General features: G+C 43.2%; 1 protein-coding gene across 1 annotated transcript in view; it reads left to right on the top strand.

Moving 5' to 3' along the window:
• The window catches only part of vav3 (vav guanine nucleotide exchange factor 3), a 97,224-nt gene extending 84,019 nt beyond the window's left edge, over nucleotides 1-13,205 (top strand). The window contains exons 25-27 of the mRNA XM_082546993.1: nucleotides 56-185; nucleotides 7,503-7,654; nucleotides 9,359-13,205. Coding sequence (XP_082403119.1) covers nucleotides 56-185; nucleotides 7,503-7,654; nucleotides 9,359-9,403 — 327 coding nt within the window. The 3' untranslated portion in view covers nucleotides 9,404-13,205. The remainder of the gene's footprint in view (nucleotides 1-55; nucleotides 186-7,502; nucleotides 7,655-9,358) is intronic.
• The last annotated feature ends 1,268 nt before the right edge of the window (nucleotides 13,206-14,473 follow it).

The following is a 14,473-nucleotide window of genomic DNA, read 5'->3' on the forward strand; positions in this document are numbered from 1 at the left end:
ATAAATGTGTTGATATGATTTCAAAATACTTGGACGTGTGTTTGAATGTGTTCAGGAGCTGATTGAGTACTACAAACATCACTCCCTGAGAGAAGGCTTTAGGAGTCTAGACACCACGCTGCAGTTTCCTTACCGAGAAACGGAGAACGCTGCTATGCACCGCTTCAACCGATCCGGTGGCAACAGTGAGTATACCGAGAATGACCTAGAATGGAAATAACGCAATAAACTAAAACACCACATTTTTTCAAATGAAAGCAGTGCGACTGGACCCCAATACATCCTTCATGTTAAAGGCCATCGCAGTCAGAGAGGAGCTAAAGTAAAAATATGATAGTTGTTTGCTTTTGTTTGTCCAGTGGAGACTCCCTCTCAATCGGAGCCTAGTGGCTCTCAGTGTTTTCATTAGCAGATTGTCTATGGATCTTTAATTTCCATGCATTTGAGGGACGACAGCAACCATCATACTAAACACAGCAAACATGGCCATGAATGGTAAATACACTGATTCTTATAGAGCGCTTTTCTACTCTCCCGGAGTACTCAAAGCATTCTATACAACATGCCTCATTCAGCCATTCACACCCACTCATACAAGCACTTCTAAACTCAAGTGCAACCTAAACTACATTCACACACATTCATACTCCGATGAACGCATTGGAGGGCAACTCGGGGTTAGTATCTTGCCCAAGGATATTTGGCATGCAGACTGGGGAAGCCAAGGATCGAACCACCAACCTTCCGATCAGTAGCTGATCTGCTCCACCACCTGAGCCACAGCCACCCAGAAGCAATGGTTGCCTAGTTTTTGCGTCAAAGCAGACTTTAACAGTTGGTTAACCAAAATAGTTAGCAATTAAGTAATTTCATGTGCAGCCATGACTTTTTAAGCCTGAGACATCTGACGGCAGTACATGCCGTCAGCTCACCAGCATCAGTGGACTCACACTGAAGCCAGTCATTCTTTTGATTGTTAAGTTTTTGTTTCATCCGGCAACACGCTGCTATTGCTGTTTCTGCCGATTTCCCGCCATCTCTGCTCTTGTTTTCTCTTCTATTTTCTCATCTGTCATCCTTCACAGCTCTGTTACACACTGCTTCAATTCACACAGGAGGATCTTTTAAGCCCTGAAAGAACTGGATGGCTCTTTAACAACTGTTATAAACAGCCCAGCCTCCTGACTTTAATTGTTTTTGACTCGGCTGTCAAACGGTGGTTGGCGAGTCTACTAAGCATGTCATTAGATTTGATAACAGTCTCTGGCCGATTGCTGAAGATCAAATCAATTTGAATGCCAGGGGAAAAGGGGGGAAACCAGTTAGAACTCTAAATAAGTTTGCACTATTAATCTGACTTAAGTTTAAATGGAATCTATTTCTCGTCACTTTTTAAATCTGTGTTATTTTGGATGATCTATTTAAGGAAAATTTAAATTCAGTACAATTCAGTTTTGATTATCTAGCACCAAATCACAGGTGTAAGGTCAAATATAACCTCAATATAAGAAAGCACTTGGCAATGGCGGGAAGGAAAAACTCCCTTTTAGCAGGAAGAAACGCGCAGCAGAACAAGGCTTATGGAGGGGCGGCCATCAGAGGGGAAAGATGAGAGAAAAAGGAGAGCACAGGGAAACAGGACAAAACAAAAACTACAGGAGAAAAATTTTATCACATGCTGGCGGTGATGAATAAACACTAGGGGAGTGAACAGAGGCGAGTGGAAAGGAGAGACTCGGTTTATCAAAGGAAGTCCTGCAGCAGTCTGAGCATCATAACTAAGAGAGGGTTCAGGGTCACCTGAGCCAGCCTTAACTATAAGCTTTATCAAAAAGGAAAATTTTAAGTCTAATCATAAAAGTAGAGCGTGTCTGTCTCTTGAATCCAAACTAGGAAGCTGAAGTCTCTGCCTCTACCTTTACTTTAAGAACTCTGGAAACTCTACAAACCACAAGTTAAGCCTGTAGTCTGAGAGCAAAGTGGTACTATGAGGTCATCAAGACATAAAATGTTGCAGAAGTTAAAACAGTGTCAGTATAGATGCTAATTTTAGTCCACGAAGGACTTCTGTAGCTGATTCTGTATATTTTTTTAAACAATTTGAACATGTAACATGCGTTATATAATATGATATAATATTAGGACTTTTATTTTTATTATTTTTATTAATTTTTACCCTAATCTATTCGTTATTTTAAGAGTAAAAAAGATTTTTAAAAAATGCTGATAATAAGATAGCATTTCACATGGGAGCAATTGTATCGAATGTGGGATATTTCACATCATTTCACATGCCAGACAGCCGGAAACCTTTAAGCATCCTCACCGGTGACGATTTAAGCAGCAGGATTTCTTTTTCTACCCGTGTCATAATGAAAAAACGTGTGACATCTCAAGACAAAGCAGCTGTTGACAGCAACACTTCTGATAGGTTTGGGGCTGTACAAGAACACAGTGATGATTAAGATTATTTATGTATCCAGCCGCTGCTTTGATTTATAATGAATGAATAAAGGAGAATGCAGTATCCGATAACACGGTTTCTTCTTTGTAATTGAACAATTCGGTTCGACTCAGTTTTATTTATATAGAGCCAATTCACAGCAACAGCGCCTTTATATTGTAAGGTAAAGGTCACACAACATTAGAAAGAAACCCCATCATATGGCCTCCTATGAGCAAGCACTTGGCAACAGTGGTAAGGAAAAACTCCCTTTAAACAGGAAGAAACTTCAAGCAGGCGTGGGGTTTGTAACTGTGAAGAAATGTGTTTTTAGACAAAGACAAACAAAAACAAACAAGCTTTTGTTGTGGGAAAAGCTGGCATGCATAAATCCCTTTATCTTTGACTAGAAATGGAAAAAATTCATTATCTGGGGTTTAAATCCACTCAGTTAACTGTTTGCAATCTTCAAACTGAAGTAGAGAGGGATCCTTGCCTTAAAAACCATAAATGTTTACCCCACGCAAGAAGAAACATAAATATTAAGCTCAGCCCGCCAGGCAAAGCACTACTGCCCATTGACTGCTAAATGGAAAATCAACCAAGTGATCACAGTCAGTGGTAAAATGATGATTTCATTTGATGCCTGCATGCCGCTGCGTGCTTTGGAGAAGTCCCTGGCTTGCAGACGATCACGTTTCAAGCGGCAGAAATGTGAACAGATTGTACTGAGCTGTTTGCTTGTTCTAAAGCGGGGCCTGTTGTTCAAACTCAGCATCAAGACACAAGTTGAGACAGCTCCAATCCAAATTTGTTTTGGAGGGTTGTTGTGGTGTGCCCCTCTGTCTTGTAGGCAGCCTGCTCCCGGTGTGCAGACTTCATTTTTCTCGCTTTCACTTTTAAACGACTCGTGTTTTGATTTCTACTTTCCCAAAGCACTGCTGGAAATCTCCCAATTAACGTTTGTGCTTTGTTTTTGTCGACTGCTTCGTAGTTAGAGAAACTGATTGATTGATATTTCCTTTTTTGCCCATCGTTACAAAGGAAGAAATACTGGCGTTTAGTTAGCTGAAATGTATCCGTGGTGTGCAGGTTTCTAACTCTCGTCCTCATCTTGTGGGAAGCCGCAGCGTGTATGTGTGTGTGTGAGTGTGTGTGTGTGTGTGTGAGTGCGCTGTCGGTCTTCCTCCCCTCTATTATTCACCCGGCTCACATTGTGCATTCCGGTGTGGTCCACAAATCAGATTGTGCAAAAATGAAGCATGTAAGATGCAGCTGGTGTTTCGGTGGCTGTTTGAAGTGGAGCGCGATCCCTCTTCATATTGCTCGTACCTAGACACCATTAGGGGTTGCTGAGCTGTCTCTCAGTGCGCTGATTAGTATTCATTTTAAAAACCACTAGAGCCCTGCTCCTCTTACAGCATATCAATAACCCAGGCCAGTTAACTTGCCAGCAGTATTGTTGGGAGCGGCACATTTTTCATAAAGTTTGGGCATTTATCAGTCATTGCGGGGATTAGATTTTCTATTCCCACTGGCTGAAATGTAGGCTCCTGTGCAGAGGTGGCTTTAGAAACCCAAATGAGGGGTAGACTGGGGGCACGCTTTTAAAAGAACGGCAGCAGATTTGAAAAATGAGCAGAAGACTTGAATTTAAAGTGCTCGTTCTGTTCTCGGAAATAATGAACTGTGCATTGGTCATAATTACTTACTGTATGACATACACTATATTGCCAAAAGCATTCACTCCCCCAACCAAATCACTGAATTCAGGTATTCCAGTCACCTCCATGGACACAGATGTATAAATTCAGGCATGCAGACTGCTTCTACAAACATTTGTGAAAGAGTGGGTCTCTCTCAGGAGCTCAGAGAATTCCAGGATGGCCAGTCATAATATTTCATCACTACTAAATATTCCACAGTCAGCTGTTAGTGGTATTATAACAACTCAGCCGTGAAAGTGGTAGGCCATGTAACATCACAGAGCAGGGTGAGTGGATGCTGAGGCGCGTGGTGGACAGAGGTCACCAACGTTCTGCAGACCTCCAAACGTCATGAGGCCTTCAGATTAGCTCAAGAACAGTGCATAGAGAGCTTCAGTGCAGAAGTGCTTTCTGGATGCATCAGAGAGCAACTTGGGGTGGTTGGTCTCTTACCCAAGGATATTTGGCATGCAGAAAAGGCAGCCAGGAATTGAACCACCAACCTTCCGATCAGTACACCTGCTCTACAGCCACCCCGCTCATAAGAGTATGACACAGCTCCATTTAGGCGAGGTTTGTGTCATTTCAGGATTCATGTATGATCATTTTGGTTGTTCTGGATGTTGTTGAATTGCAACACTGCACTCTGCATACTATATGTATGTGGAATACGTTTTCCATGATCCTTTCTTTTTTGGTTGTTTTGTTCACCACAGTTGAACTTTTCTGGACTAAAATAATCACTGGCATCTGTTTAAGTCGACTACATTTATTCTCTGCGGTCTGTTTCTGTACTTTAGCAACACAACTGAGCAAAAAAGAACCCTTTTCATTGTTAGCATTTTACCCTGACTGTTCTCATGCCAAACTTTCTCTGCTTCTTTAGTTACGTTCCAAAAAAACCCCACGAACACCAAGGTGCTAATACTGTCAGGGTTAGAGGTTCTATTTCCCACAGCAAGGCAGTGACACTGCCAACTCTCAGACGTTACTGGAACAGGATCAGTTTCTGTAGCTGCCTCCTCTGCCAATAGGAGACAGACTGGAAGACAGACGGAAATACAAATGCAGTGGTTCTCTGGTGGGTTGTTTTTCAAGCTGTACGCCGAGATAAAGGCACAGTTAGTCTTTGTAAAGAAGAATCTGCGACATTTTCAGGTTCAGAAACAGCCTGCACAAAAGCAATTAGAGCACCCTCGAAAAATCCTGTAATAGTGGAATGTGAAATAAAGAAACGGGGTACATTACCGTGTTTTTTGAGCATCTGCAAGTCGGGGAGAATATTACAGCTACGTCTCCAACTGTGCAAAAATCCCCCTTCGCGCTGTAATTGTGAGTAGACTGCATGTTCTTCTCAATTAAATGCAATAAAGCGAAGATGTCATCCCTCATTAGCGAGGCAGAAGTCCTTTTAGCAAAGTGGAACAAGATATGTCATCGCTTTGTGTCTCAACAACATTTTAGGAGCAGTGCACATTTTTAGGACCTTCAGTGTTTCCTTTAATTCAGCGATGGCAATTAGACAAAGACCCTCTTCTCGCTTTTGCACATTTATAACGGCCGTTTGATAGCTTGTTACTGTGTTTTCTATTCCATATCAAGTGACTGTAGAAGATTTTTGAACGTGAGAGGCTTTTAGAATTCAAAATTCTCACCTTTAGTCATCGACAAATTGCTGCAAGTTTTGATAAATGTTATGGTTTGATCTCATATTTGAGTTTGGGAGAAAAAAGATTAGAATTATAATTATAGTTCCAAAAACACAGTAAATACTTTTAGGGGCACAAATTAATTAACCACCGAACATCAGTGAAAGAGCTGCTTCCAGTGGCTGTGTAGATAAGTCTCACTGGCTCTCCTCATCATTTATTTTTCATCAAACTGCGACTGTGTGGTTTTTTTTTTAAATACCTCTGAAAAAGAAAGATCAAATTTTTTTTACAAAACATGCTTTTTTTTCCCTTCTCCTTTGCTTCTCTCTCCTTCCATCCCTACCCATTCCTGCCCTCCTCTACCCCGTCTTGCATCTCTCCACCCCCCTGCCTGGCCTGCACTGCCTCCGCCCTGCCATAGCCCCATTGCTCTGCGGCCTCTCTCTTCTAACTCCTGCCGGCTACAGCTTTGTACCTCCTTCCTCTGCTCCCTTCTGGTCAGGTACAGGTATTGGTTCTCTCTCTCTCTCCCTGTCTTTGCCTGTCACTTTAACACTGGGTCTCTTTCTCTCTTCACCTCGCCTGTTGATGGCTGCTCGGGAACGCTGGCTGTCCGTTTGCGTCACTGCATGAAAATCTGGGCCTTTCCCATCTTTCATGTAGCTTCTCATTGAACCGTCTCACCTCTTGTGTAGTTTTGCACACATACATGCCATTCTGTACAAATTGCATGTTTGTACGATGTGTGTCCACATTTTTGCATGTGCCTGCTTGTGTGTGTGTGTGTGAGGTGCACCTTTAAGAAAAAGAGTAGAGTGTGTGAGATGTTTTCCACAGTTGGTATGTGGCTGGGTTTTGTGTGTGCTTGTCCAGGTCTGTCTGTCAAAGTAAAGGTGGAAGTGTCCAAATACACAGAGCTCCTCTATATTAGATATTCTATCCCTACGGCCAGCTTGTAGAGGTCTGACATTCCATTTCCACATGTCAGCTTTGCCCAGTCGGACCACCGGTCAGCGTCTGAAAGGGAAGAGAGCCGGCAGGGTGGGATGGAGCTAGCTAGCCGGCTCCACATGTGTCTCTCACACCGCTGTCTGCTCAGCAGGAGACATGTAGTCTAACACAGACTGCTGTCAGAACCCTGCTAAAGCTAAAGCTATGACTCTAAAGCTATGCACAGCTCTTACACTCAGAGTAGTGAGTTTGTACAAAGTCGCCAGAAGTCAAATTACCTGGCTGAAATTCCAGCTTGATGTACAAAATTGGCAGTTTTTTACATAAAATAGTTCCTTTTGTTCATACTAGATTCTAGCTAGTTTTATGAAGAACAGCTGGCTGAATTTGGCTGCGTAATTAAAACTTTTCCTTCATTATATTTTCTCTGTGGTTTTATTTTCTTGAATACTTTAGATGAAAGGATCAGAGACGCTGGAATTTTATTGACGCTGTGGGGGAGGGGCGGTGAAGGTCCTTTCTATCTTTGTGTGAAAGGAAGAAAAATAAAATTGGTGACCAAAAAGAAACCTGTAGTTGTCAAAGTTAGACGTGTGTAACTCCAGGCCTCTCCACCTCTCTGTCCGTATGAGCGTCTACATGTTGCAACCGATGTGTTTGAACTCGTCGTCAGCAAAAACCATGGATGAGCACATTCTCTCTTTTTCGTCCTGTTTTGCATCCCCCTCATTTTCTTTTCTCTTCCTGCAGTGTTTACCCCCAAAGTGATTGGTGTGGCAATAGCGCGGTACGACTTCAGCTCACGCGACACCCGGGAGCTCTCTCTGCAGGAGGGAGACGTGGTTAAGATCTACACCAAGTCGGGAGCTAATGGCTGGTGGAGGGGCGAGGTCAACGGCAGGGTGAGTGGAAACCTTAAGGTGCTCAATGGCAAATTGTGGGAGGGGGGGCTTGGTTTTGCCTTCCAGGATATCATCTTTTTCTAAAATTCCCAAAAATCCCCATGTTGGTGGGCAGCATGCCATTATTCTCCTTTAAAAACAATCAACCTTGATATAAAGTATGTATCTGTCAGTATTGTTTAATCAAGGCACAGAAGTTTGTATTAGCAGTCTTCACTCTGAAATGATTCTAGCTGCTAAATTCTTAAATCCAATTTTGGGTAGCAGTAAAAGCGGGCGTTTTGCAGAAGAAAAATTTGGCAGATATTTTTGTCTGTGGCTACCTGGAAGGGGCTGTTCAGACTCAGTCTATTTTTTCATTAGTCAGTTGTGTGCAGTATTTATGTTTCCACATATCCTGTTGGAAGGATTCATTTGCTGCTCTTACATCACTTAAATGCATACGTTTTTCCAATGCCAGGAGCGCTCTCTAATCAGGTGTTAAATTCTGAGCGAAAAGGCAGGAAATCTGTGCGTCGACTCCCACTCGTGGCTGGAGTTTAGGTCGGCGGCGAGCGGCGGACTGAGTGCGTGCTTGTGTGTAAATAATGTGTTTGTGCTGCGAGTGTGAAGTGAACAGCTGCAGTAAATGGAGCTTTTCACTTTTACTAAGCCTGATGTGTGCACTGATGCCACTCTTAAAAAAACTAAGGAGGGGGAGAAGAGTCTGTGAAGTGCTGCTAGTGTCTCTTTAGGGCAAGCAGCCAGTAAAAACAGTTGGTATTACTTTTGTTGGCTCTTTCTATTTAAAATTCCAATATATCAGTACAATAATATCACATCATTAAAGCAATACAACAGTTTTTTTTTATTTTACCAAGTTGCTATTGGCCAATCAGTATCTGCATGTATCTCGTCTGGTATGTGCTGATTTAAACAATTTTTCTGAGCATAATGCAGATAAATATGCTATATAGTTTCTTTAAAGTCAGTTACCCCATTATTTTTTCCCTTTGCCACTGACCCACTGTAGACAGATATGTAAAATAATCAGTTGATTATGTGTGGTTTTATGACATGTCATGGGCGTTGACTCACAGTTTAACTACACTTCTCAAAAAATGAAGGAAACCATCACAATAGCACTAAAACAGGAGGATGTAAACACAGACCAGACCTGTGGCGTTTAAAGACGAGGATGACCGTGACAGAAACACTTGATCAGCTCAGTATAACACAAGGCCAAGTGAACACAGCTGCACTGGAGAGGAAACGCCCAAAAAAGGGAATGGTTTTGGAAGTGGTGACGACAAACCGGGGCTTTGTCCTTATCCCTTCTGACTGTTTTTCCCTAGTTTTGCTTTTTGTTAGATTCGTAGCTGCTGACGGCGTTTGATGGTACTTGCAAACCATTCAGGTTGTACTGGTAGTCCAGCTCCTCCAAGATGGCGCATCTATATGTGCTTTTGTTAAAAATGTTTGCTGTGCTTTCCAGCACACACTCATCAGCATGGAGGAGATACCAGGAGGTGAGCTTTAAATGAGGAGAGCTGGACAGGGCAGTAGAAAGGCATCAAAGCAGCAGCAACAGCTCTTTACTGGGTCCTGGTTACATCTGCAAAGTGTCTGAAGTAGCAACAGCTGAAGCAGACTGAGAAAATGATGACTGATGGCGACATTCGACCCCTGTCTGGTTACTAATCTCAGTCTCTTTTCCCCCCTCAGGTGGGCTGGTTTCCATCCACATACGTTGAAGAGTGCGAGGAGTGAAAGGGCCCGCGTGAGGGAAAAAGAGGAAGATAAAAGAAGAAGGGCAGCGGTGGAGTAAGCAAACCGATCTCATGACAGTGACTGAGTGAGCTTTTGCACCCCCGTCTGCTCCCGCGTTACTTTTCAGAGTGAAGCAGACGGCTTCGCTCACCTCCACGGTGCCCTGTTGCCTAAAACCATCCCGGAAGCCTTTGTACGCTGCAGATGCAGAGATGCACAGTCATTTCTGCTTGACTCTGTGTGGCTAAGCGACTCCACCGACTAGCAGCTTGCCTGTCAGCAGGGCACAGGTCTTCGCCAGACACCCCCAACCCACCCCCTCGCCCTCCTCCTCTCCCCCTCACTTCATCCGTCCATCCATAATTCATCCTCCACTTCCTTCCTCCCTGCCCTAGCCAGCCGCAGCGCCACAACTCCCACCTGTTTCCGCTTGCCAAGTCGGCCGTTGCCTGAACTGTCAGCAGCAGATACTCAAACGCCGCTCTTCCATTCATCCGCTCATCCATTCATCCATCTACACCCCCCCCTTATCGCTCTGTGTGGGAATAGAGTCATCTGAGAGTTGGGAGACACTTCAGTTTTCCTTTTTTTCCCCTTTCATCCTCATGTCTGAAGGGATTTCAGTCAGTTTTGACCTTGCCTGCCTGTTTTTTTCCACTAATGCAGGTGGATATTGATGACTTGATGACCCAGATTCATACACACATACGCGCGCGCGTACCACCCACCTCTCCTCTCCCTTCAGATTATTATCGCCGCACACTTGCACACGCACTCTTCCAGGAGATGTAAGAGAGGGATGGTGTCGGATAGCATCGCTGCACAGTGCCAGCAATTGATCGCTGTTGTTCCTATTTTCCTTCCACCTCCTACATTCTTTATCTCCAGACCAGCCTCTCATGTTTTTTAGTTGTCTTGGCCGTTAGCGATCCCCACGCTCTTATCGGTGGCAGCTCTGTCAACAAGAGCCCATCCGCCAAGGGTTTATCTTATTGGAGGCATTAGCGGCTCGTCGGGGGTGGTGGTGGCGGTGGAAGGGGGAGGGGACAAACCACGCTACCTGGAAGCCACCTGCTACCTTAGCACTGAACGGCAGAAAAGAAAAGCACATACACAGCCCCAGCCTTGTTCTTCCCCAGTTTATCGTCTCATCGTTTCTTAGCATGTTTTGAGCTGTTGTTCCAGTTTCATCGTGTGCAGGTTTGATAAACACGGCTGATTACGTTCCAGAGGCTGCACTGGTCGACCAGGAGAGGCTATACTAACACCGACACCTGTCTCACAGAAATGGACTAGAAAAAAAATATAAAAAATATATATTTTAAGTAGTCTAGAAGGACTAACGTCATCTTTTAGAAACCTTTCTGTCACGCTTATATCTGCCTTCCCCCACCGCCCTCACCCCGGTTGTGCACAATGCTTCCTTAGTAAGAGTAAAAGCGGATTTTCCCACATTTGAAGGAATAAAAACCTTCACAGAGACGCAAGCTGTGCACGCTTTTAATGTTAACATCAACGGCAGAAAGGAGAAAGGTGCCAGAGGACACAGATCCAACATAGTGATCATGCACGCTGGACATGGAGGACTCCTCAGTAGCTGGCTTTGTGTAGCTTTGTTTAGCAATGAAATATTTGTTGGCTGTAACCTCAAATCATGTCTTTTTTCTATTTTTCAATGTGTACATACTGAAACTTTTATTTAATCGATGGTTGGTGATGTCTTTCCTCACAGTCGCCCTGTCATAGAGCAGTCCACATCGCATGTATTATGTAAGGATGGTCAAAACACTACTTTGAACTAGTCCTTTAATGTCTAGTAAGTTGTTGTTTGTCTGCATTTCTTCATTTTTCCTTCTTTTTTTTTTAACCATGCAGTTCAGCTAAAATATGATCGCATTTGTCATTGGAGCACACTGCAGGGAAGCTTAAGGAGCAGCTTAAGTGGAAACTATGGTGAAATTCTCTTGTAGACGTTGAGTTTTCAGAGTTTGTATTGATTTGACGAGATGAAAGAAACCATCGCTCTTCAGCTAACTCGAGAATCAGCCCGCAGGGCAATCCTTCCAGTCAGAGCTAGCCCTTCCACTGTCACGTCTGCACTGCGGTGATGCCACTGAGTATCACATTTTCTGAATTTAAGTAACGATTTATTATGAAGCAAGCCATTTATATACGCTTAATGGAGCCATTATAGTTGAAAGTCATTAATAACTCCTTGTCAGCGCCGTCTCTCCACGCCTTTTGTGATATGTAGGAGAAATGTGTTTTATATGCAGACGTTTTCTTAAAGAACTAGACCGAAGGATCGCGTTGTCATATGTTTGTGCCGTCTCCCTGCCTACCCGACACACTTTCCTCTGCTCATCAACAGTGTCGTTAAGTGACCACTAGATGGAAGCATTTTAAACACAGCCTAGCAGCCACTTCTCACTCTGCAAAAGTTTGGGCATGACATCATCTGATTAGGAGGTGAACGATATTAAAGGAAACAGCTGGCAGCAGGCTCAGACGTGCTGCTGCGAGCGTGAGAAACAGAGGAAGCTGTGAAAGACAAGCCCAGAGTATCAAAGTACAAAAGGAGGGTTGTTTAAACTGCTCCTTGGGCAGATACCACCATGACTTTTATTTTTTAGACGTGTATTGATCATTTCTGATGTTCGAGAAACTTCTCATCAAGTAAGAGCCTTCAGGACCTCCTGCTCTCCAGCACGACTGCTGTCTCCGAACAGTCAAACATGAGATTTGAGAGTGAGAGAGAGTTGTGCTGTAGAAGGAGCACACCTCTCTCCCGTCTGGGGAGAACTGGAGAGCTGGAGTGGGCTCCTCTAATCGCAGACTCTGGTAATCCACTCCTGCTCTCCCTCCTCCACCCAGATGAACTCTGACAGCGGGGCCATTTACAGCTGCAGGCTTTCCTCTCGTCCAAGTGTGCCTCCAGATTTTTTCTTTTCTTTTTTTTTGTGGGCAGGAGGGACGGGAGGAAGGCTCAAGGGTATCTGTGATCTAATCATTACACCATCTCCTCACCTCAGCGACCCTGCTGCATCCATCTCTCTGTCGGCTCCCCTCTCTCTTGCTCTATCTCACCGTGTCACTCCCCTCCTCTCTCTCCCACTCGCTCTTTACTGCTCTCTTTCCCCATCTATCTTTCATCCAATCTCCGTCTCCTCTGTTTCTCTCTGTATTCCGTCCCTCAACCCGACGCTCTGTAGGCTGTGACCGCCGCTGTGTGTTGGTGGGAGGAGAATCGGAGATTCTGTATTACGAGGAGGCAGAGAGGCTCAATCGGAAAACAAGCCCAGCAAAATGAGGACTAGTTTAATTTTACCGCAAATTAATAGGCTGGGAGAAATGATGCCAGTTAGAGAATGAATTAGAATTTACTCTCGCTATTGTGATCCCCTTGGTGTATGCACAGATTATTTCCATATGCACAGGCACATCCCACGTGGGAAAATCATTTTGACTGAATTCAGGGCTGTGTTGTTGTATTAACCTGAAACACAACTCAAATATGAGGAAAACATGGATTTTTTTTTTTCTTCCTTCTGTTTTTTTTTTTTTTTTAGTCAGTACTTCCTGTGGACTAAAGTTTGCATTGTCTGTGTTCATGCTTTTGTTATTTCAATGAAGCCAAAGATGTATGCTGTACTTACTGTTATGTCTCATAACCACGGTACCCAACCGCTGTGGCCTAACTCTAAAACTGTGCAATCCTGAGTGTGTAGCATATCCCTGTATTGTTGCTGTACTATACTGTAAATGATGTACATAGCACATAATAAAGATATACAGTACACAGCTTCTTCTGATGCACTTGTATTTCATGTCTTTTTTTAATAGATTTTTCTTAATTTTGAGAGATTGTAGTTTGAGTGTCAAGCCCTGGAGCTGAAACAACACAAATGCCAAAAATGTCAGTTCCTCAAATGTCCACATGAGGCTGACTCCAAACGTGAGTCAAATCCAATTGATCCCCACTGTTAAAATGCACATTTTTACAGCACAAATAAAGATGTTTAAAGTCTGATTAAAAATATATTTTTATATCTATTGCATATTTACACCATGACAGCTTTATAGGGGTTGAATTTTTATATATGTCACTCTATATTTAATTTGAATTAAAGTATGCATTATGTGAGGCGTGGTTTCTTTGTATGACAGGTGGATGTCAATCCGGTTGTTCAGTCTGACGTCACTAGCCGTGTCTGGGTCTAAACTCCGCTGCAGGTCCATATATCAAACAATCACTATGACATTACTGAGAGTTGAAAAACTGTCTAAAGTCTTTCATCTTTAATAAAATGATCAGCGTTCTGCTCTACCAGGTGTAACAATTGAGTTTAACATCCAGGCATCCATGAAAACGGAATTTATGACATTTAACGGAGTTAGAAGTTAGCAGGGAGTTAGCTCGCTAGCTTCTATCTAAATACAATATAGCATGTCCTGACTGCGGGGTTTTGGAAACAAATTAAAACGTACAGCTCTGCTATCACTTCCAACATAACTGAAGACAGGAAACTAAACAGCAGTGACGTTTGTAGGGTTACTGAAGTTTGGCTAGCTGGTATATAATGATGTGCTACCGCTAGCGACACAGCTATGTTAGCATAATATAAACAAGCTAACTTTTTTTCCACTCGATAAAAGTTAACATGAGTGTTTTCGGTGGTCAGGAACAAATGTAATCGCATGGCAGGATGCTGTAAAAGGACCAAACTTCAGCCAGGAGAACAACTGAGATAATCCATCCACAATATGAGGTTAGTCATTCATATACTGCTGCATGGGCTGGGCTGTAGTTACATCCTAAGGTTTTAAAAACTGAGCTTAAATAAATGATTAGCGGTGATAAAAGCCGAGGGAGGTGAACAGTGATCACTGACTGTTTTAGGAGCTTTTTGGAATTAAATAGAAGAAAATACAAAACATTAAACATGTTAACAACACAAAAGCCATATTAAACGCAGACTACTTTATACCTGGAAGTAGGATTCGTCGCGTCATCACTGAACAACCGGATGCTGCTACCTCTTGATCATGCTTTTTATTTTGTGCAAAATA

This window comes from Aulonocara stuartgranti, assembly GCF_965226115.1.
Source record: "Aulonocara stuartgranti genome assembly, chromosome: 9".
In the NCBI taxonomy this organism is placed as follows: Eukaryota; Metazoa; Chordata; class Actinopteri; order Cichliformes; family Cichlidae; genus Aulonocara; species Aulonocara stuartgranti.